The sequence below is a fragment of the Micropterus salmoides genome, unplaced genomic scaffold, assembly GCF_014851395.1.
Source record: "Micropterus salmoides isolate LMB-PRFRI ecotype aquatic unplaced genomic scaffold, ASM1485139v1 Ms_hic_scaffold_19, whole genome shotgun sequence".
Lineage (NCBI taxonomy): Eukaryota > Metazoa > Chordata > Actinopteri > Centrarchiformes > Centrarchidae > Micropterus > Micropterus salmoides.
In genome coordinates, this window is record NW_024041039.1 from 20,799,741 (window position 1) to 20,823,388 (window position 23,648).

The 23,648-nt window shown below is 40.7% G+C and overlaps 2 protein-coding genes across 2 annotated transcripts in view; both read right to left on the bottom strand.

Annotated features, from left to right (window-relative positions):
* The window catches only part of LOC119910091 (pleckstrin homology domain-containing family G member 3), a 31,718-nt gene extending 20,588 nt beyond the window's left edge, over positions 1 to 11,130 (bottom strand). The window contains 2 exon segments of the mRNA XM_038728475.1: positions 3,781 to 3,848; positions 10,887 to 11,130. Coding sequence (XP_038584403.1) covers positions 3,781 to 3,829 — 49 coding nt within the window. The 5' untranslated portion in view covers positions 3,830 to 3,848; positions 10,887 to 11,130.
* Positions 11,131 to 13,987: 2,857 nt separating this feature from the next.
* On the bottom strand, positions 13,988 to 23,058 carry spint1a (serine peptidase inhibitor, Kunitz type 1 a). The gene is made up of 10 exons (XM_038729306.1): positions 22,272 to 23,058; positions 21,502 to 21,659; positions 21,199 to 21,340; positions 18,981 to 19,148; positions 17,750 to 17,797; positions 17,090 to 17,221; positions 16,899 to 16,949; positions 16,581 to 16,751; positions 15,192 to 15,251; positions 13,988 to 15,027 (listed from the first exon to the last, which is right to left on the bottom strand). Exons 1-10 carry the CDS (start codon positions 22,681 to 22,683, stop codon positions 14,843 to 14,845), a joined length of 1,527 nt encoding a protein of 508 aa, XP_038585234.1. The 5' UTR covers positions 22,684 to 23,058; the 3' UTR covers positions 13,988 to 14,842.
* Positions 23,059 to 23,648: the final 590 nt, after the last annotated feature.

Here is a 23,648-nt window from a genome sequence, read left to right on the forward strand (position 1 = left end):
TTCACAGACCATTATCAAACAGCATGAGCCAGAACACTGGAGATTAGACACTGAGACCGATGGCCTGGATTTATTTCTTATCCCTTGATGGAGGAAAGAATTTATGTCATTACAAGGTTTTTCTGCGTAAAACGGTCTTTCATAATGTACAAGATGGTTTGATTTCCACCTGCCTTTGGCCTCACAGGGAGCTGTTAATACGGTGTTAATAATTAGCCTGAAGGTCGGCAAATAAACCGTAGTGGACAATAGAGACTGAGCACACACACACAAGCTGATCCTACATTCCACACCAACAGTCAAGGTCAAAACCTTATGCTGGGAAGGTTTGGGTGAATTCTATTTTTTAAAAGTGAAACTAACTGTGCTTTGTGTCGTCTACAAAAGTCACTTATTCACTAAGCAGAGTAAAATATTAACATGATTTTGTTAAGATTCTTTAGATTCCTGAAATGTGTGTGTGTAAAAAATGATCTCCATTGAATAAGACAACCATAATAGTAAAAAAAGGGCTACTATAGCAACATTTACATTTTTGGGGATTCAAACTTATAACATACACCAATAAAAAAAAACAGGATGAGAGAAAGGACAAAATAACTTAACCATAAATAGAGAGTGACATGTTTTAGGCCCCATCTACACTACTCCGTTTTAGTTTAAAAACAGAGGATTAAAACAAATACAATCTCAGTCCACACCAGTGTTTTAGCTGCGTTTTAGAGTTGATCTCCTTCTACATTAAAACGACTGAAAATGCACATCTAGTGGCTGTGCACATATACTGGGCATGCGCATGCCGGTGTAAACATGAAGCAGATGGTCTATTCTGTAGTTACAGAAGATTTGGTGAAAGACTAAAGTAATGCAGAGAAAGAATCACACCGGGGTTTTTTTTGCACGGACCAATAACAAGCTGGGTCTGTTACTGAATGTAACACGGGAGTGTTGCAGTGGAAAACAAGGGAGTCCTTGCAAAGTAAACAGCGACACAACAGCGTTTTAAAACGAAAACGCAGTAGTGTGGATGGGGCCTTAGAGAGGCAGGATTCTCTCAAATTTAATCCTGTAAAAACTCCCCCTGTGCTCGACCCTGGCTCTTAAAGGATCCAGCTGTGCCAGCTAACCTCAGTGCACAGGCATGTGATGATCCACTTAGGCAACTCCTCCATCAACAAGCCCCCCCCCCCCCCAGGCACTAGCACACAGGCTGGTTTGGAGCTATTCAAAATTCACATTTCCTCTAGACAACACACACCAACTGGGCCCCGAGGTGTGAGTTCATTGTAAACGTTACCACCAATTTGATACTTTACAACCAAACTGCGGTCCTGTTAGCGCCTCTCTGCAGAGTCCACACAAGCTGGTGGCAGGACAGCTGCGCGAAGTGTGGAGGGAAGAAGGTCAGGAGGAAGACTTAATTTACTTCACATCAAGCGGTTTATCACATGCAGTGTTATAAAAGGTGCAATGCTGTTTTCCTCTGGTTTAGACCTTAATAACACAGTAGTCAAATGAGGAATTTGACAGCTTGCTTTGATACTAACTTACTTGTCTTTTGTGTACATTATTAAACACAGGAGAGATATGTTTTTGTCCTACAAGACACAGCATTAATCACATAAATGATCTTTTACAATAACATGTAATTAACATCTCAAATCCATTCCTGTGTGTATCTGTGGTGTCACTAAAATGTTCTAATGCACTGCAAGCTCTTATAACAAAACGTCAACTGAATGTTAAGTGTTATGAAGGCAGCTGATAAAGATTTTTATTGATTCAAATGAGTTTCCAAGAGGCCAACTAACAGGAACACCCAAAGCAGAAAGCCTGCAACTAATGTGGGTAATCCACCGGAAGAGCTCTATAGGAGGAAATGCCATTGTGGGAGGATGTAAAATTATTTACATTGAAATATACAGTTTTGTGAGGAGGGGGGTCTGAGCCAAACAATGAAGTGAAATACAGTGAATGTGGAATCTTATTACAATAGTAGTTATAATGATACACATAATGCAACTAAAGATGTTATGGACAGAATAAAGGTCTGTCGGGAGTCTCAGTGTGTGACTTCAAAACCCTGCTAAAAAAGGTGCAGGCTCACCTGAGCTGCTTGTAATTAACGCTACAGGTAATTAAGCAGAGAAAGAGTTCCAGTCTAGGAGCTCCATCAACAAGCCCACTCAGAGATGCAGCCATCCCTGTCATCATATATCTATGTCCACAGCCCCATGCCCACTGGTCTGGAAAAGCTGCAGTGAATGGAGATGATCCGTTCGTCCCCCCTAGAACCGCTTTAAACGTGTACATTCTGCACACACAGCTACATTCCTCCCTGGGGTTAAGTAGTGCAGAGGAAATCCTTATATTTAAAAGAGATGCTCCTGCTGCCTCATGTCTGTTAATGCTTGTTTGAGCTCCTGTCATTGGATTGACAGACTAGACGTACAAGTGCTACATAAGGATTATAATCATACTCCACCACGGTGATGAAAGTTTAGCTTATAGTTGGAAATAATGAGGGGGCTTATGTGGATTCCCCATCATCTAATTCTTCTGGAAAAGGGAATCCTAAGTGCAGAACAACAACGACAAAAAAAAAAAAAAAAAAAAAGAAACTTCTTTTCAACAGCTGAAAAGAATATCTGGGTACCTCTTGGAGTTTAAATACTTTACTTTATGCTGGTTTTGTCTGATAATACAGACGATACAGCTTCTTTTCACTTCAAAACTCTTTGACTCTTCAGAGGAATTGGAGCTGGATAGTCACCACAACCATTTTATTGTTTTACTTGACCAGACATGGTGCTTCCTTTCACCATGTGCATTCCCCCTGTCTGTTAACCACATCCAATCATTACCCACACAGATAGCGCATTACCAGCAGCACTGCCCCTTAATTACCACCCATCCATCCACAGCATCGGTGCTAGGCCAACGCCAACTGGCTGACGAACTAAATCAGTCTGAAAATGTTTTAACTCCAAGTGCGTTTTCCATCGTGCCAAGGTGATTTCGCGCTGGACATCTGAGCTGCAAAATGAGCTGTGAGAACGTGCAGTCGCTGCAGAGTGGCCTTTTGAAGAAACAGAGAAACAGATTTTCATGAGGGCGGCACACGTCTCTTCCAGCCAAAAGCCTCCTCTGGCCAAAGCTGACCCAAAGGGACAGGCGCAAAGGAAAAAGGGAACCATTGAGATACTGGTATTCTTCAGCCAAAGTGGAAGCCCAGCGTCAAATGTGTTCAGTAGAGAAGAGAGGAGGTGCAGGGGCGGTGGGGGGGGGTTGAAGGACAGAGCAGGCAAACAGATACAATGAGGCCTTGTGTCAATGCTGTTGCTCTGTGACCGAAGATAATGAACACTAAAATAATATGTAATTTGAGTGGCCCTCAGCATGCAAGGTCAGCACCGCTGGCTGCACCAGCCATCTTGGCTGTCTGTGATTCTGACACATTCTGGTTTGATGTGCGACTGTTCAGGATTTTCAGCTGTATAAAAAGGGGTTGGCTGAGCTCCACAGCCACACAAAGAGCCTCTCTGCCAGTCTGGACTGTAGGAGGGGAGTTCATTGCTCTCTCAGTTCAGTAAAGCCTTTACTTTTCCAGCATTTTTCCATTTACCTCTGCTGTACTTGAGTGTTATGTTAGTTCACTGTCCTGGGTAACCAGATATACCATTAGGAATAACCCGACTTATTAAAACTCTATGTATAAGACTGCTTAATTCATAGGCAGCAATTGCCAGAGAATACTGAATATAATTGCACTGATCTTACCTTCCCCCATTGGGCCCTGGTGAAAAGCAGAATGGGACCCCTCTGGCATGGCACTCAAGCCCCTAGAACTGACAAAACAAAACATTAACGGTCAAACAGAACCCAAGCACTTTGTGTCAGGGCATACATCATGGCAATGTTTATCATTCTTGGTGGGTTCTCATTAAAAACAACTTAAGTGCCCTCCCTTTACGTTAGTCTTTTAAAGTTTTTTTTATTCATTTGTAAATTGACCCATGCTTTCTTTGCTGGCCTTGCTCACTGAACGTAAACTTGCTACTGTCTATTCAGGTCTTATATAAAAAGGAAATTCTTCCCATTCCCCGGCTCACTGCTCTGTATTGGCTCATGCCAACCACTTGCTATTATATAGCAAAGCTGGGGCTGAGGTATGCACGGTAGAGGAAACTGTGATATAAACTCAGGCTAATCAGTAGAGAAAGGGCAGTCTAACAGTCTGGCTTAACATGAATTTACGCTCAAGAGATTTAGCAGCTACCAAGGACTCGTTTATGGATGTGACATGAGAACCTCTGTGACTGCCATTTGAGAAATAAACAAATAAATCCATGTCACATCAAAACAAGTCTCTCATTATCTGTGCAAATGTCTCGTGACATTACAGGTTCACCCCTGGTGGCATAATCCCTCATGCCAGGCTGCAGTGTTGTTAATGATGAGGTGTGTGTCCCCCCCGGAGCCACTGTGCTGCCAGTTTCTCACATCACTGCCTCTCTGGCTCCTTACAACAAATTAACATGGAAGACTGTGCATGGGAACTTGTCTCCCTGTGATTCCTGGTGAGTCTCCGGCCATTTAAACATTACATTCTTGGGCCAGCTAGATCAGAGGAGCGGGAATTCTTCAGGGATTAGGATTGGGTATTGTTCCTAGCGTGTTTGCTGGCCACTGTGCCGAGCTGACAGCCAGGCCAGCTGAGGCCAAACCAAGCCCACTGCCAGGAGGTTCACCAATTAAGATGTGCAGGAATGCATGGAGAAAAGTCACAGAGCTGGATCCACACATTAAGATCACTGCTTCACTGTAGCGTCCATGCAGCTGCAGCCTGAGCTCAAGAAGCACTTGTTTACTGCTTCAGCAGCCATAAAGCTATTATAATTTCATCCTACAGCAAAACAGAAGTGAAATGGGGAAAATATCTTATTTATCTTATCAAAATCAAATGTAGGATCCATTTTTTGGATCAATAAGCCAACTATACAAGCTAGAAAACACACTGTATATGTAAACAATCCAGGTTTTAAAATATTCTTTAAAAAAATGCATTGCAAATGTTTTATACAATGCAATTTGCTGAGTAAAACTAAATTAAACACAAATCTTTGTTTACAACCTCCATAGGGCACCTTTAATATACTGTTCCCTCCAAAAGTATTGAAACGGTAAAGACTTTGTTTTTGTTGTTCACTGAAGACATTTTGGTTTAAGATCAAAATATGAGTATGAGACAAGAGTTCAGAATTTCAGCACTCATTTCCTGGTATTCACATCTAGATGTGTTAAACAACTTAGGACATACCAACCTTTGTTTGAACCCATCCATTTTCAAGTGAGCAAAACTATTGGAACATGTGACTGACAGATGTTTCTTGTTGCCCAGATGTTGCCTTTTAGGTTGATTGTCCAAACATTAAATAGCTCTGCATGACTAGTCTAAGTTTTTATCTTTGGTTCAAACCTATAAAGACTGCATTTCCTGTTAAAGACAGGACATGAAGACCAGAGAGCTGTCTATAGGAGAAAAGCAAGCCATTGTCAAGCTGAGAAAAGAAGGAAAATCGACCAGAGCCATTGGACAAACATTGGGCACAGCAAACACAACAATTTGTGCTGAGTGTCCTCAAAAAGAAAGAAACTTCTGGTATACTGAGCAACAGATGTCGAACAGGTCGGCCATGGAAAACAACAGTAGTTGATGACAGAAATATCGTAAGAGCTGTGAAGAAAACCCCCAAAACATCAGTAAGTGACATCACCAACCACCTCCACAGTGCAGGGGTGAAGGTATCACAATCCACTGTTGGAAAAAGACTCAGGGAGCAGAAACAGAGGCCATACCACAAGATGCAAACCACTCATCAGCAGGAAGAATCGGAAGGCCAGATTGAAAGTTGCAAAGAAGTACAGAGATGAGCCGCGGAAGTTCTACAACACCATCTTATGGACTGCTGAGACCAAGATTAATCTCTACCAAAGTGATGGAAAGGCCAAAGTGTGGAGAAAGAAAGGAACTGCTTATGATCCGAAGCACACAAGCTCATCTGTGAAGCATGGTGGAGGTAATGTCATGGCTTGGGCGTGCACGGCTGCTTCAGGAACAGGCTCATTAATATTTATTGATGTAACTGATGATGGTAGCAGCAGAATGAATTCAGAGGTGTACAGAAACATTTTGTCTGCCAATTTACAGAGAAATGCATTGAAACTAATGGGGAGGAAGTTTATCATGCAGCAGGACAATGACCCAAAGCACACTGCCAGCAAAACAAAGGACTTCATCAGGGGGAAAAGTGGAAGGTTTTAGACTGGCCAAGTCAATCACCTGACCTGAACCCAATAGAGCTGCATTTCACCTCCTTAAGAGAGCTTCCTCCTCCTTAAGAAGGAAGAAACACCCCGAAACAAACAAGAACTGAAAGAAGCTGCGGTAAAAGCCTGGGATAGCATCACAAATGAAGAAAGCAACAGTTTGGTGATGTCAGTGGGTCGCAGGCTTGAGGCAGTTATTGCAAGCAAGGGTTACACCACCAAATATTAAATGTTATTTACTTTAAGATTATTTGTTCCATTCCTTCTGCTCACCTAAGAATGCTGTGGTCTAATACAAACGGTGATATGTCCTAAGTTTAACTTTAAGTTGTTTAACACATCTAGATGTGAATACCAGGAAATGAGAGCTGAAATTCTGAACTCTTGTCTCATACTCATCTTTTGATCTTAAACCCAAATGTCTTCAGTGAACAACAAAAACAAAGGAATTTGCCTTACCGTTCCTATACTTTTGGAGGGGACTGTATATATTTTATTTCAATTAAAAAACAAAACAAATCTTCTTCTCAATTTGTGGTCTGGGTGACTTTTTTATGTTTAGCGACAAAGAAGGCTAATATTATATAGATGTCCAGAGTGTGCTTCAGGAACTTTAAGGCACAGAATGTACTTTGTGTCTGTAAATTGACAAATCCAGCCAGCATCACCATTTGAATCTGTTGTGACTTGTCTTCAACATGGATCTGACTGAAATCAATAATCTTGTTGCATCTTTCAGAGAATAACAAATGCTGTAAAACAAGAAGATTTATGCTCCATCAATTCAGCACTGCTACAATCACATTCTTAATCCAAGAATGAAGCCTCCTCAAAAAGCCTTTGACCAAGCTTGGCCAATTGATTTTCAAGTGATGGGTTAGTTTGCACAACCTGCAAGAGTAGTATTCATGTTGAGGCCGGGCAAGCTTTGAACTTGTCTCAGTGAAGAGTGAACTAATAAAATCCTCTGATAATCCCACCTGCCATGACTTTATCTTAGTTAACCCCACTTAGACCAAATCTATGCTAATCTGTGTTTGGTCAATAAGAGGCTAGACTAGGAATAATAGGTTCAAAACATACAAATACTGTGGACGTCTGGGTCTTAAAAATGTTTTAACTTTACTTATTAAAGGCGGTCGGAAGGTGGAAAAAATGGTTTGGTGGAGAAAATATTTGAAAATGTCTAGTAGGATTTCAAGAAGCAGTGTAACCCACAATCTTAACACATGTGGACAGAATTCAACAATAGTAACTCATTAACTTTCACCTACTGTTTGCTGACATATGGCAACTCCAAATCCTTGTTTTCCCAGGGAGGGGGCACGGCCACATTTCAAATCCTAAAGAAAACACTACATACAGGCTAACATTCATGCCAAGCTGGCCACCTGTGCTTAAACTAGCTGCCATTTCACACAAATGGAGAGCATTTGGTTCCCACAGCTGACAACTGAATTACCCGCAGCATGAACCTCCTGCATGGGAATCTACAACTTGCCCCTTAACTGAAGACAGATGCTACAAGAGCCCATCTGACGGTTATTAAAAGAAAGACTTGCAATGGATCACTTCTTCAGACGGGCTGATAAAATTCCTTGTTCCTCTAATCGCCAGGCTTAACACTCATCCAGGCAGTCAAAGCCTGGATTCTTTTCTTCAAAACACAACAAACAGATGATTACGGGGGGCAGATGTTGGCAAGATGCAACACTCGTGCAAATAAAAAAACAGATTTATACTGAGTCATCACCACAAATGTGTTTAAAGCCCCAAAAATAGGCACAGACAAACACCTTGAATGAAGATCTCAGGTCTCATATTAAAGAGAAAAGGTCCTCGGGGGGGGGTTTACTATCAGGAACATTTTTCACCACTGACAGCCCGTCAAGGTTACAACAGAAGTGAAACCACTCAACATGTCTACAGAGGAAGCCAAAGGAAAGCAAGACTTCTTCTCTTGGGGAGACATGTCACTTTCTCTGTCTCTTAAATAAGGGTTACAGACAAGTCAGTGAGAATGTGACATCAGATTTAATCAACAAAAAAAACATTACTGGGTGCCAAGATTGCTTCCAAGTAATGGACTGTGTTTACATTTAAATCCTGATGTGTCACAGTGGAGTCTCCAAAGCAAACACCCATCCACCAGCTGTCCTCCCGCCAACTGATTACATACAGGTTGGATCCAGCATCTAAATCCAAAAAAACGAGAACATAATCGCCCCTTTTGTGCAACAAATAACAGCACAAATGGGTTCTTCCTCATGCGGAACAAGTTGATGGGAGGAGAAGCTAAGAATAGTTCAGAGAATTCCGGCTGCACCTCACATTGCATTCACCGTCTGCCCCAATAAGGCCCATGGGAATCTGGAAGTATGACATAAGCCCACTGGGATGTCTCCAGTCAGACACACTGGTGTGGGATTCTTTAAGACACCATCAGTCAGGACGGATATTTACATTCAGAACAAATAAAAAGCAAACCTGGCAAGGCAGGCAGTGGTCCAGGGTTATACAGGCTAACTGAGAGAGAAAGTCTTTATTTATTATTTCAGCATTGGTGCCATGTTTATCTTGCGAGACCTCTCTCTCACCCTGTCGACCCCAGCATAAAATATCCCCTGACAAAAAGCCTTTCTGTGAGTGGCCTCTTTCCCACATTACTCCTGCAGTTTGTCCCCTGACATACAGGCCTTAAGAGACTAACAGCTTTTCATTCACTGGGGAAAACAACAAACCCTCACGGTCACTCTTCATCTCAATCAAATCCGCAGCTTCCACAAAAGCACCGCCCTAACCCGTGACTTCCCACAGACACACAACATATGAGCCTCTTATTTTAGTCCACTGCATGTTGAGCATGCTGCTCAGATGTGGCCAATAAGTGATCCATCCCAATGAACACCCACAGGGCAGTGTGAGGAGTATTGCCCATATGGTGCATTTACACCCCGGCCAAAATTGCACTTAATGGAAGAATAATCGCTCCCTGCTGTGCTGAAAAAAGAGAAATAGCAATTTTCACCTCCCCATCAATGACCTATAACCACAGAATGCATACCTGGCAAGTGAAGTTGGCAACTGCCATCCTAATTCGCAGATAACAAGCGAAGACTTCCAGTTCTTTAAAGTTATAAATGATAGACAACCAGAGGGTAAGTTGTCCTCCATACTGCCCTGCAGTATTTGCACTGGAAGGCTGCCGGGTAAAATGAAACGACAAGTCTTCAAATAGAATTGGAGTGTTCCCATTTAAAGGTGCCTAACACCACATCTGCACCTAAACGGCTCCCTCGTGCCTTCATGGGGCCTTGTCAACATCATAACAACAAAAACACAGAGTCGGACGTCCCGTGGGCGTCTGGATTGCTAAATCATTTAAGGCAAACACTCTTCGCTGTCAAACAAACACAAAGACCTTTAACTCTCACAGTCCCAGCTGAAATTTGCAAATGCAGAACGTCATGGTCTGATGAGATCCAGGTCTATCCCAGGTCTATCAGCATCAAATAAGCATTGAACCACTAACTAACAAAGAAGATGACCCTGATGTAGGTTTATTTTAATGTTACAAGGTCTCTTGAAACCACCCTTACATTCTGCAGCTGCAGCATTCCAAGACTTGGGAGGAAGGAATAAAGCACCAACTCTGAGATCCAAGACACACTTGGGCAGTTTCCTGTCTGGACCACCTGGAAGAGAGCGCTGTCCATCTCAGTCAGGCAACATTTATCTGAGATGAAGTTGAGATGTTATTGTCTGAAAGGTCAAGTGAGGTCAAAGGGGTAAAATTGAACTTTTCACTAGTAACTGATTGATTTTGTCCCATTCTTCTTTAACAGCTGGTGGGGGAAGTCATTGGCCTCAGCCTGCATTTCAAACCTCACTGTGCCTCAACAGGGTGCTCATTAGAAAAAACAATTAGGTTTGCTGGGGCCAAGTATGGGCACCACAGGGGGGAATGGGATGCAGGAAAAAGGGGAAGTGGCAAATGATTCAACTGTAGCATGGAGGTTAGTTTGTGTCACAAGTTAAGTCTCATTTGGAAAAGTCTCATCCTGTATAAAAAGACAGACAAAAAAAGACTCCCGCAGCTGATCAAAGTTCACTCAACTGAAAGTGTTTCTGCCCAAAGATAAACATTGCTCATCTGACTGAAACTCCAGCCTCAAGTTCTTGTAGCTTTGAGGTTGTGAAATTATATGAAGCATAAATGCACCTAAAATCTGTGTGTAAGTAATGCAGCGTCAAAGGCGGGTGAGCTCATCCTCACGGGATGTGTTAAATTCATGGGCAGAAACACACGCCTGTAGATGTTTTGTAACTTTGACACTGGCTGAAATTGTGCAAAGGTCAACTTAATCTCTCACTCTGCTTTTTACAAAAGCTAATAAAATGCCCGGTGTTGTTCAACAGCCCTCAAAAACACCCTCTTAATACAGACATGACAACCACAGAAGAGAAACCCTTTGACATGTTGTTAACTGGCATCCTAGCTAATGTTGAGTTAGCTCAATTTGGTAAGTCAAAGTGATAAAAAATAGTTCCCGTACCGAATTCGTCAACTTCTCTCCTTCCAACGACTATCGTTATTATCCTCAGGAAAAGCTTTCTCTGAAGTTTCTTCTTGCTGAAAATCTTAAAGTTATTCCGATACTTAGTTTCTTCTTTTCACATGGTTATAAGTCGCTCAGACACACACACACACACAGACACACACACACACACATCCCAGCGCAGGTCTTCAACTCGTACTGCGTCCAAACACTGCTGCATCTTTGAAGGTCTGCGAAGAACTCGTGCCGCATTCAAGACGTGTCGGAAATATAGCTACGAATTGGTAGTGAACGCACGTGAACATACAATGTGACTCTCCTTTGGTTCGGCTTAATGTCGATTGGAGATTGAAATTTTAGTGACTGTTACTGCTTGACCTTAAGTGGAATAGCTACTGGTCACAGAAAAACTGCTGTTGTTGTAGGATGCATTTTGTTGTTTTGTTTACAGTTGTCACTTCCCAACAGTACATAAACGTTAAAAAAAAGAGAACCTAAAAGCTGTAGCTTCCTTAATTTTTTAAAGTTTTTGTGAAAAGCAGGAATAGCCTAATATCTATGAAAGGCCACCTGTCTTAAGTGTATCTAATTTACGAGGAGCAAGTGAATGTAACAAAGGGCCGCCTGTTTTTGACAGCCCAGTGTCTGTTTTGGTGACTGTCAAGAGGTTTTCCCACATCTTAACATCTGGCCTGCATAGTTTGGTAATTTATGTCAGTATGAGATAGTTTTCCCACAAAAGTATCTTTTAAATTCAAAAGTATCTTAGTAATATATATATATATATATATATATAGAGAGAGAGAGAGAGAGAGAGAGAGAGAGAGAGAGAGAGAGAGATAAAAGTTATAAAATAAAAGATACCAATGACAGGCTTGTGAAAAAGACAACACATTTTAACCCGCCATTTACGTTACTTTTATGTCGGTCAGGTCAGATCACTGGGGGCGGCTCACAAAAGATGGCTTCAGTGAATCAATTGGGTGAGTGCTAATTTATGTTACCCTTAAATAGAGAGAGGCGCTTTTGCTTTGCACAACGCCCTCTCGGCCATGCCCCCCAGGAGATTATCTCAAGAACCCCATACATGCTGTGAAGAAAACAATATGCTGGACGACTTTACTGAAAGAGTCAGCACAGTGTGAAAATGCAGCGCTTATTGTTATGCATACAGAGGCCTTAGACTGAACTTGCTCCATTATGCCACAATGTGCATCTTTATTGTCTTAAATATATGTTACAAAGCAAGAGATGCATCCTAATGATTCTGAATAAGACAAATATTTTAGAATAAAAGAAAGAGTTTGTGTAGCCAATATTAATCTGAGTAGATTGTCTAATAAACCAATGTCGCCATCTGCTGGTAATAACTGTGTCACGTAGGAAACGTTTCAGTAACTATATTGTCAAAACCTTAAGACTAAAGTCTCAAGGCAGTACAGTGGAGGACTATTCCTTATTCAGAATAAAGCTCTATAAAAGATATAGGCCTAATATGTTGTACTGTTGTAAATCAACATAATACAAGACCACAGTGGATATGGTCCCTATGGGAATGTGGTTTAAGGCGTAAGACAGGTTAACATGTCTGGAATAAACATGGTTTAGACCCCATTGAGTCTGCAGTTCAAACTGCACCTGTGGATTAGTCTAAACCTATGGTCTAAACCCAGTAGCTGTGTTCTGTAGTGATCACCTAACTGCCACTAGATGTCACTGTCAGAGACAGAGACATCTAACTGTTAGCAGAGACATTTGTTTCTCTTATCTCTTAGTCGGTCTCACACAAAAACTGACAACATCAGTTGTTTGAAAGTAACAGTTTAACAGAGGCTGAAAGGCATCACAAGCTCAAAAATTGTCAGGGTGTGCTCTTTATGTTGAATTTAGATAACAGATTAAATTAAAGCTGCAAGCAGCGATGAGCGGGCCCGAACACCTCTCGCTCGTCGGGGTGTGCCGTACCCGTGCAGCTGTCGCGTGGTACCACTTCCTTCAAGTTGGGGTGTCCTGCATCTGTCATTTCCGCAAGGTTAAGCACAGCCGTTGAATAATGGGTCGTGCTATAAGTTAACACTGCACATATCATACAGGTGATGTGTGGAAAATTGCTGAAGTTGTGTGGTTGATGTGTAAGTTACTACTTTAATTCAACGTGGCTGAATTTCCGTGGGTTTAAAGGTACAGCTCTTAAAAAACAGCTTCCTGTTTCATGGCGAGTAATTACTCACCAGGATGACAGCATTTGATAAGAACTCAGAATTTTCACAATGTAACATCATTAAAGCATTATGGCTTTCCTGCAGAAGCACACATCCTGCTATATGATGTGTGATTGTCCTAAGTCTCTTAGGGGTTGACATGTGATTTTGGGACAGATCTGACCATGTCTAGTCCATTTACATGCTACTTCCTTTTCATTGCGAATCATCAAAATTGAACACCAGGCCATGGACACCCTTTTGATCAATCAAAAAAAAGCTTCGCAATTTAATATTGCAAGGCATTTATGGTCGCACTGCCCACGTTTGAAGTCGGGTTAAAGCTCTAGGACAAGTTCGTCAATGTACGAGCCTATAAAAAATGTAAAATCAGACATTCGATGCAATATGGTGGACTTCCTGTTGGATTTTGCATATGGGTCCAAGAGAAACACACAGAAATCTTGTAGGGAGCGCTATAGAGCCATTTTTCCAAACACATGCCCTTGAACCGTGTCACATTTTGTTTGAATGCAAACATAATGACTTATAGGTAAAAGTATATGCCTAAATTACTATTTAAATCGTCCATCTATGATTAAAACTGATAAATTTGCTGATCCCACACACAAGGAAACTGAAGTTTCAGAACAGCAAAATGCAATAAATGAACATGTGCATAGTTTAAGATAAGGAACCTTGGAAAAAAAACTTTAAACATTAAATAACCAAATGTAAAAAGTGAAATTGCACTTGAGAATGGAATGAGCACATAGCCGTTTTAGCAGCATGAAATAGTCATTTCACTTGTAGCATCAATAACTAAAGTGTGTCTCATGACGCAAGACAGTAGTGCATTGGTTAACAGTTACATCAATAAAAACAACTTCCAAAATCTCCCAAGTACCATTTGATATTTTTATTCAGTATAAACATGATGATCCTGCTAAAGTTACAGAAACCTATTCCACGTCATATGTACAAACTTGATATGTTTACAATTTGGAATATTCAACAGCAATGCTGCTTCATAAGGAGGTACCAATAAGCATTATTTAATGTATGCTTCATGCTTGTTCTAAAAACCACTTGTGAAAAATCACTGACAAAAAAACCTTCAAGTAAAATATTACTTTCTCAAAATTCTAAGATTATGTACAACATTAAACATGTATGTGTAATCTATTGCAACAACGGTGTATAAAACAGGATAAAAACAAATCTGACAGAATAAAGAAGCTGGCCTGACAGGACTTGCTGAGTTGAAAGTATTACAATATAACATTAAATATACACTAAATTTCCCAGAGGTCCATTTTAAGAAGACACAGAGGAATCTAGACTCTTACTTTGAAGTAGCAGACCAATGTGGACCTACTGACAATTAAGGGTCTGACATTAAAAGTGTTTCAAAAACAGCTGTTCACTGACAATCAGATAATTTAATGGAAGCAAGTAAAACAAAGTAGATATCCAGTGGTAATCTACCTCCGCGCTAATGAAAAGCCCTTTTAACCTGAGTACACACTGATATCCAACAACTCATACGAACAGACCACTGCACTAAAAACAAGCTTAAAGTCACATCTCACCCTTAAAAATTCATCCATATATGGACAAAATGAAAACAGATCTCTGCCAGCATTCAAACTTTCTCTCTCATCAATCTGAGTATGCTCAGTGTACGACACAGCCTCAGAATCAGCGTCATTCATTTCCAGGAACAAGGGGTCAAAGGTGAGGACTGCTGGGTCAGATGGGCTTGGTGGTGCTATTGTAGACCAGACGCTCTCTGTCCTCAAAGGTGACTGGGACGTTGTTGACGGGCAAACGTTGGTGTTGTGAAGACTTCTTCTTTCCTTTCATGAGGCAGTACACCAGGATGCACAGTAGGATGAAGATAGCTACACCCAGGAGGGCAGCAATCACTATAGTACCTGTCAAATAAATGAAAAAACAATTTAAAAGTGAGCTTAGTGGTTGGTCAGTCACAGACACTACATGAAAGGATGCGAAGCTGGTAGGTAGGTGTAATTTTAACTTTCTTTTATTATAGTAGATTCACTATAGTAGAGTGAAAAAATGAAGGGTAATACCATACCTGTCTGGCTTTCAGACACACTGGCTTCATATTCACCCTTTCTTGAAAATACATCGTTTTCTGAAATAAAGAAAAATAAATAAATCCTATGATTTTTGAATTTTTACGTGGTACAATCTACATCTTCGCACATAACATGAAAAGGATTCACTAAACATAAATCTGCACAATGAAGGTAAATTAAATCTGCAATAACTCCATGTCAAAACCTGGCAACCACAATGCAATGTCACCGCAGAGAGTACATCGGGTAATGTAGCCTAAAGCCTCTAGCAGAGATGAGGAGCGGGCTACAGAGGTCAGTTTAACTCACTTCTTGCTAACTCCACACCCCCAGTTTTTCTAACTTTTATTCCAACATATGCAGTAATTGTTGTTGGTAGTAGTAGTAGTAGTAGTAGTATTACTCCCCCGAGACCTGTAAAGAGACTGTATGTGTAAAATCAGTGGTGTTCTCTTTAAGTTGATACGGTGAACTTGCTGGCAAACTGCTGCCTATTTATACATCCAACACTCACGGAGCAATGTTAGCACGCATTTGGAGCCGTCCCCACCAACTCTTGAGGAAAATATTCCGGCTGCCTGGTTAAATGTTTTATCACTGCTTTTTGCTGAAAACAGCTGCCTGCTGTGACTGACAACGCTGCAGATGAGAGCGGTGAGAGCGAATCACACAGTTAAGCTGCGGGCCATTAAACCAAAACAATGAATTAAAAGACACTAAAACTCTCAGCAGAGCTGGGGGAAGCTGCAGAGTCAGATTTTTATTTTCTGTAGGTTCATCATGGCAAGCAACTCCTTTCCCATTACATTAAGTCATTTTTATTTTGGTTATATAAAAACACTGATTAAATAAGTATTCATTTTTCAGTACATTTCCTTGCCATATCATCTCCATGAAGCAATTTCACTTAAATAAAACCAGTTTAAAACGTTTGTAGTCATTTCATATTAGTTTTTGACAATACCCAATAAGCAGAACTTCCTGGGAAATCAATAATTCAGAGTTCAAATTAACGTTTCACCCTGTTGACAGTTTTTGTCTAGGCTGTCAACCATTACCCCTGGGCCAGTGCAGGTGTCAGTTGATTAGAAAACAATCTGAGAAAACAGCCTGAGGCAGTAGAAAGAGTAGGCTCCACTTAAACTGCAGACAAGAATGCTGACCCAAACAAAACCATCTACATCAACAAAAAGTAAAATACCATAAAAAATGTATGCGTGTAAAATGAATGGTTGGAGAATGACTGTTGTGAAAACATACCCTCTTCATGTGCCTCATGGGAGGGCTCTCACCAGTGTGTGATTTTGTGCAATGTATATCTTAGTGGTACACATAGGATGTTGAAATATCTGTAAAATGCCTACTTAACATTAATAACAACCCACCTGTTACCCCCCTACAAACTGCAATACAGTCCTCCTTAGTGTCAAATCTGTTCTCATTTCCTTGGCAGCCACCGTAGTGGAAGCGGAAGCACTTCTCCTGGAGGGGATTGTAGTACCACTTGCTAATACTATTCCTGCAGTCTCCTGTCTGAGGATGCTCTGTGCAGCGCACTGTGAATGACAATAAAAGAGCAGACTGGGTGGGATAGTAGGTTGTGGAGTATTAACAGATGGCAAGAGCATTTTTTACAATTACAACAAATTTTAAATGACAAAAATCATTATGCCCAAAGGCTTCGAACGCACAGTTCAAATTACCTTTTTGTTCATCCACTGGAATCTGTATCAGAATCTGAAATGTGTTGTTCACTAACAAGTAGAAAGGACATAATTCAAGTGAGCATGTCTTTCAAGGAAACATTTTATCAGTGTCATATCATTGCTGCATTTATAATTCCATGAGGCTGTTTGAAAATGAAGCCTGCATAGTTTGCATAGTCATTGCTCACAGTCCTCGCAGTTCTTCTCATCTGAGCCATCACTACATTGTGGGGTTGAGTCACACTCCAGGCCTGGATCCAAACAGCAGCCATTTGCACAGGTGAATTGATCTGTGGTACACGGAGCATCACATTTTTCTCCTGTGGCACACAAACACAGAGGGAATTGTCACTTGTAGTGCATCAGGGCTGCTGCTTTTAAGCAGCTATACTGAGATCTTTATAATAACGATGTATTAAATGTGAAAACAATGCAAAAATGTTGTGAAACAAGGGGTTACTCGTAGGGATGAACCTCCCGGAAATTATCACCCGAATCTGCTGCTCCGCCTCGGCCCCCCCCCAAAAATCTGTTATTCCAGGTCTAACTAAACACACATTTGGTAAACAACATTGCTGTGACCTGTTGTTGCCTTCTTTATATGTTAACAGTAGTATTTAAACTCTAAGAAGGGCAGGATTGTTTTTTTTCTTAGAATCACTCACATTCACACCCAGACCAGTTGATATGCATAATTTGCACATGTAAGTTTTCACCATTTGCTTACTACTCATTAAAAATAAATATTATGATTGAGACGATTATCAGCTGTTTAGTGTAGTAGAGGAAATGGTGTCAGAAGATAAAATACATATTATGCCTATTATCAATTAGCCGAATGAACCTACCTTGAGGCGCAGGAACTGGCAAACCTCTACCAGCTTTACCTGCTTTGTCTGAAAGAAAATCAACAAACAAAAAAACTAAATCAAAATTCAATAATTTGTTAAAAATGACATGTTTACCAAGCAAATGTTTCACCATGCATCTAGTGGAGGCAAATAACCCCCCATAAAACCAAAATGTGTTGTTTTTCTACAGATTAAACAAGTGAGATATAAATTTGTTCATTAACGACTTCTAGAGGTTCTGGTAGGGAGATTTATAACCTTCAGACAGAGCCAGGCTAGCGGTTTCCCCCGGTTTCCTTTCTTCATGTGCTAAGTTAAGCTAACCGTCTCCTAGCTGTAGCAACATATTTACCTTGACATTACAGGCATGACTTTCTCTAGACAAGAAAGCATTTCCTACTCCTACTCCTACTCCTACTCCTACTCCTACTCCTACTCCTACTCCTCAGGTTTTCTCTGAATAAAAAAAGTTAGTTAATTGCAGATGTTAAAGCCAAATGTGATTACAACATTTCTGACTTTGGCAACGCCCCCCCCCAAAAAACTTGTTATTGTTAACATGTTATTATTGATTCAGATCTCAATTTTAAGTCATATCAAATCAATGAAAAAGACAGCCTATTGTCACCTAAAACAACATAGCAATGCTTTTAGAAATGCTCATTCAGTATGCCGCAACTAACGCCAAGATAGCTGAACACAATACACCAATTCTCAGGTCTCTGACTCTAAGTTACTGCTGGTTGTCTATAAATCATGTCATAGCTTGAGCCTAAATACACTCCTGACCTACTTCTTCCATATGAACCCCCCAGGGCTCTTTGGTCAGGTCAGCTAACTGTTCCCAGAGTCCGAACAAAACATGGCAAAGATGCATTTAGTTATTTTGCCGTTTACTGCTGGAATCAACTGCCAGGAGAACTCAGATCTGCACCAACTGTAACTAACAGGCTAAAGACTTTACTAGATTTACATTAAAAGAATATCTGTCTCTCTCTCTTACCATCTAAACTTCTGTAAAGCAGCTTTATGTAAAGAACCTCAAAGACAAAAATAAATAAAACAAACCACCAGGATAAAAGAAATAAAGTATGAAACTTACACCCAAACATTTTGTAACATAAATCCTTCGAATTAAAAAAGGTCATAATTTAAAACACCAACAACAAAGTCACAAAAACAAACAAAACACGACACCATATCAATTCAAGTATAAAAGCACAGATACCTGAGACATGGCAGGCACTGACGCATTCATCCTTGGTGATGTAGTTGTTAAGATTCTCCCTGCAGCCCCCCCAGGTGAACTGCTCACACTTCTCGGAGGCAGCATTGTAATGCCATCGAGGGAAAGCACTGCGGCACGGCCCAACCTTCTTTGGAGCCATGCAGTGGTCTGGTGGGACACAAAATAGGGGATTAGGTTTGATTCTCAATTACACAGTCGTGTTTTGCTTATGCTCCCTAAAATTCTGTGGTTACTTCGTCGTGTGCCAGTATTAAATACATATCAAATCTCACTAGTAATACTATCACAGTGGAAATAACTGCTGTGTCCCACTGGCAAGAATCTATTCATTTTAAACAAAGTCTGAAATTTGTGGGAAAGGAATAAGAACATTTTCAATGTTTTAACAACCCTAGTGTGCATTTTGTTCCAACATCATGTTGAAACAAAGCACAACAACCCATCAAAATGCCATTTCTTTGTGACTTTGAAGGGGACATTCACTTTTTTGCTCAAAAAGCTCACAACACTTCCACCACTGTGAGAAGTTTGAGAGTTAATTATTATGTAAATTATTTGTATTTTCTCCCTACACTTTCACATACATGGTGTGTGGTGCGACAAACATTGCTCAGTTAAGTATGAAATAGCACTAACTCTCCCGCCAAGGCTTACTGAGGGTAAAATCTTGAAAGATCAAAAGTTTTCTTATGTCCTAAAATACAATGCAACACTTGTAATGTTGTTTCAAATCGTTAAACCAGTTTGAATAACCCTTAAAAGATTTGTCTTGTATCTGAAACCAGAGTTGGTGGGATTTTCTTTTGTCGTTTGTCCTACGCAGACACATAATTGCACATGTGGTTTTCCTGTATAGAGAACTGCAACTGAGACAAAGAGACAGCATGTTTCGATTGAAGTGAGGTTAGAAAAGACGATGCAGGATGACTGCATTTGGTTAATGATAACTATTCTATCACCTGAGTTCTCATGCAGCCTACAGCACAGATTTGTCATCTTATGTAATCATGTCTGACTGTCATTCATGAATGGGTCCAGTCATTGTGTAAATGTAGCAGCATTGACTGAGTCACTACCAACCCCATGCATAATCCACTGAAGCACATTCCTAACACTATTCAGGACGCAAGATGTTAATGAGTAACTGAGCCACAGAATGGTTAAAAGTCTTTTCTTGTCCTTCAGTCTACAATCAACAAACAACCTCTAAATACAGCCCTGAGCAATATAAAGCACTTATAAAGGTAAATTACTTTTAATCAATACAGACGAAGATCGTGGAAGACACTCGTCGTCTTGTTTGTGTAACACATGATGAAACCAGATTGACAGGTTTCGCTGAGTCGGGGGTGGAAAGAGTGGTAGACTCTCAGCTGAGGCAGTAAGAAAAAAAACCCACTGAACGCACTGCTCATTTCCGGTTTTCTCAAGAAACTGCAAACATTATCATGCAAAGAAAGCATAACTGCAGCTTTCTGTGTCGTGTTTCAAGGGAAGTGGCATGGATACTTCACGTGATTAAACAGACCGCTGTTCATTAACATAGAAACAACTTGCTCCATACTAAAGAAACAATGTGTTCTATATTTCAGTTTTTGCTACCAACAGTTCCACCATTACAAGAGCTGAATCTGTTCTAATCCTCTTATAAAGTAAGCTTTTATGTCTGTCTTCATGCTGTTTCGTCATTCAGCTGACAGAAAATAGGCGAGCGTGCCCTGACAGGTTTGATCACAACCAAAATGAAACTGCTCACCCCTGTGACAAATACCAAACAACGAGTTACATTCCTTAGAACAAGAATAAATGGGAGATTTATGGAATTTAATTATGTGCTTAAAACATTTAAAATTCAATGGGCATCCTCCTCCTCTTGTCCCAACATTAAATACAAGGCAGGTGATTTTGGATAAGCCAAAAGAAGTGTCGACTCATGTTTACCACTGAAACTCTTCTGCCAAATGCCCCCCAAAAGTCTGTATTTGCATAGAAACAAAACCGCATTACCCACTTTTGATATTACTTTTAAATTTACAAGCTCTGATTGGCAGTGAGATATTAATGTCATAGTCTACAGGATGAAAATGTTTCCCATGCATCCCAAGAAACACTGAATAAAACAGATGTCTTGTATAAATGAATATGTGCAGATCACGTTGAGGTTTTAGCCATCGTCTTCCCCAGTCTAGATACTCACGCTCAGACTGCTCAGGGGTAAGGACCAGGATGGTAACCTTGGTTGAGTCTGATTGGCCTATGGTGTCGGTTACAGTCAGCTGGAACTTGTATATCCCAGATGTCAAATTGGACACCATAATCTGGTCTTTAAAGGTGGTTTTCTACAGGGCACAGAAAGACAGTGTTTTCCTATTATCCTCAAATAGATTTTTAAGGAAGTGACAGGTACAAATAAATAACATTACAGTGGACATTTAAAAAGGCAATATCAGACACAGATGTGGGATTGCATTTTTTTTTGCATTGCAGTCTCTTTTCTCACCTCAATGACAGCATAAGGATATGGAGTGAGCATTTTCCACAGGTAGGATTCAATCCCATTGTCATCTTTGCTCCCTATGCCATTGAGTACCACGCTCTCCTGAGGCTGGATCACCAGGTCCTGTCCTCCATTGGCCACTGGTGGACGGTCAGATTCATCTGGAGAGAGGCAGTGGTTTCAATGTCATGTGTGTAATCACATATAGACGAGTTCTACAGTAACTTGTGCACTTGCGGAGGTAGAAACAGAAACCTGAACCAGGGGCATAATGGCCTGGCGTGCGTGAACATGCTGAAGTGAGGGGTTTCGGCCCAAACTCTGTGGCCTCACATGTCAAACTGTGTTTTAACACAAACCACTGAAAGAAATTCTTTGAGCACACAAAAATAGATATTTCCTGAGTAAATGAGCCAAAACGATGTAGGCTATTTAACTGGTATGTGCACATAGACATTTGGTTTTTAAAGGGGGCTCATGTGGAGGGAAACATTTCTCTTAGCAGATGTTAGCCAAAAGGAAGAATTCAATGAAGGTGGATCCCTCTCTGATGTAAAATCTTCATCCATAACATATAGTAGTTCAGTTCTACAGAAACATAACAAACGTATGACTCACCACTGTGATCCTAAAGGATCCCTTATGACAGTTTTATCAACAGGGGGCCAAAACTGCATCTCTACATGATGTTTGTTTTTGTTATAACACTGCCATGCAAATGAATATCTTTCTTGGTTCTTTAGTTTGCTATAGCCTAAAAGTTTTGGTCTTACTTGGAGGAGCATCCTCTTTAAGAGAACTCTCATAAACGGTGTCCAGGATGTAATTCATGTATCCCGTCTTCCTGACAAAGCGGCAGACGTATTTCTTTTTGTAGAGACAATCAAACAGAAAGCAGGTGTTGATCAGGCCTTCTTCGTCTCCTCTCTCCATGAAGGCGACATTGCATTTCGGCTCCTTGCAGCAGGCGCTCAAGCAGTCCTTATATCGATTCAGTTGCGGCGACGAAATGAACGTCGCTCCGTGTTTCACAGATTCATCGGCTTCGAGAATAAAATCCTCCCGACCTTTCTTCAATCGGGCTAAGCATTGCTCACCAGTCTCCTGGCCAGAAGTGGATCCAAGAAGTAAAATTAGGAGCAGGAGCGCAGGCGCTCCCGTCCTTTCTTTACGGAGTGAATTCATTTTCAAACTCCCGTAAAGATTTCCACACAAATAAAAGCCAGAGACCACTTGTAACCACGGGAATTTGAGTATAGAATAAAAACACCCCTTCTTATATGAATAAAAAAAGTCAGCTTCCTCAAGGTGTGTTTAGGCCGCAGTGGGGCAAAACAGCACCGCGCCTGCTCACAGATCAAGCTTCAGTTAACTTGCGTGAAACAAGCTCCTGTCGTTTTGTTAACGCATCCAGAAATAGTGAAAAACGTCCACAATTACTTCCACGGGTCTGAATGTTAATAACTCTGAAACGCTCACAAGAGATTTAACCGACTGATGTCGACGAGGAGCCTACTACCTAAGAAACTGACGACATTGCCCAGGTGACTCACCTGAGATACAGGAAGTGAGATGCCACTCCCTTAGGCCTACGTTATTGAAATGGTCCCATGTAATGACACGGTATATGGCCTTTAGTAGAGAGTAAGCTGCTTTTAAACACTTTTACACTACTTTTAATTCTTCTTCGTCTTTTCACGGACATAGAATAGGTCTCTGTAGGTCAGCTTTTTGTTGTGGATTTTCTGTAGCCTATGAACATTTCTGTCATTTGTAACTGTGAAACACTTAAGAAGCTTCTTTAAAAATTGGCTATAAGAACTATATATTTGTATTTATCAGTTCAAACGGAATTATTATAAAAAAACATTCTCTTTTTATTTTTTCCATATCTGTGGTGGTTTACCTGTGCCCGTAAAACTGGGACAACTTTAAATTTAGAGACTGGACTGAGGGTAACCTTCAAACTTCCACACATGCTTCAGGGTGGCAGCATAGAAGACAGTCACACATATTAACATCAGCATAAAAAGACCTAAAACCATCGATAAGGTGAAAAAAAAACAATCAAATAGTTGCATAACTTGCACAGATAAACAAAACGAAAAGAAACAAAACAGCAAGATGAGTAAAAAGAAACATAATCTGGT

Excerpts from the sequence above, each read along its gene's own strand:
- spint1a (XM_038729306.1), bottom strand. The coding sequence starts at position 22,683 with ATGAATTCACTCCGTAAAGAAAGGACGGGAGCGCCTGCGCTCCTGCTC. Across the intron at positions 17,798-18,980 it reads CAGTGCCTGCCATGTCTCAG|ACAAAGCAGGTAAAGCTGGT; the intron begins GTATCTGTGCTT and ends ATTTTCTTTCAG. Across the intron at positions 16,950-17,089 it reads TGAGAAGAACTGCGAGGACT|TGAACAACACATTTCAGATT; the intron begins GTGAGCAATGAC and ends TCTACTTGTTAG.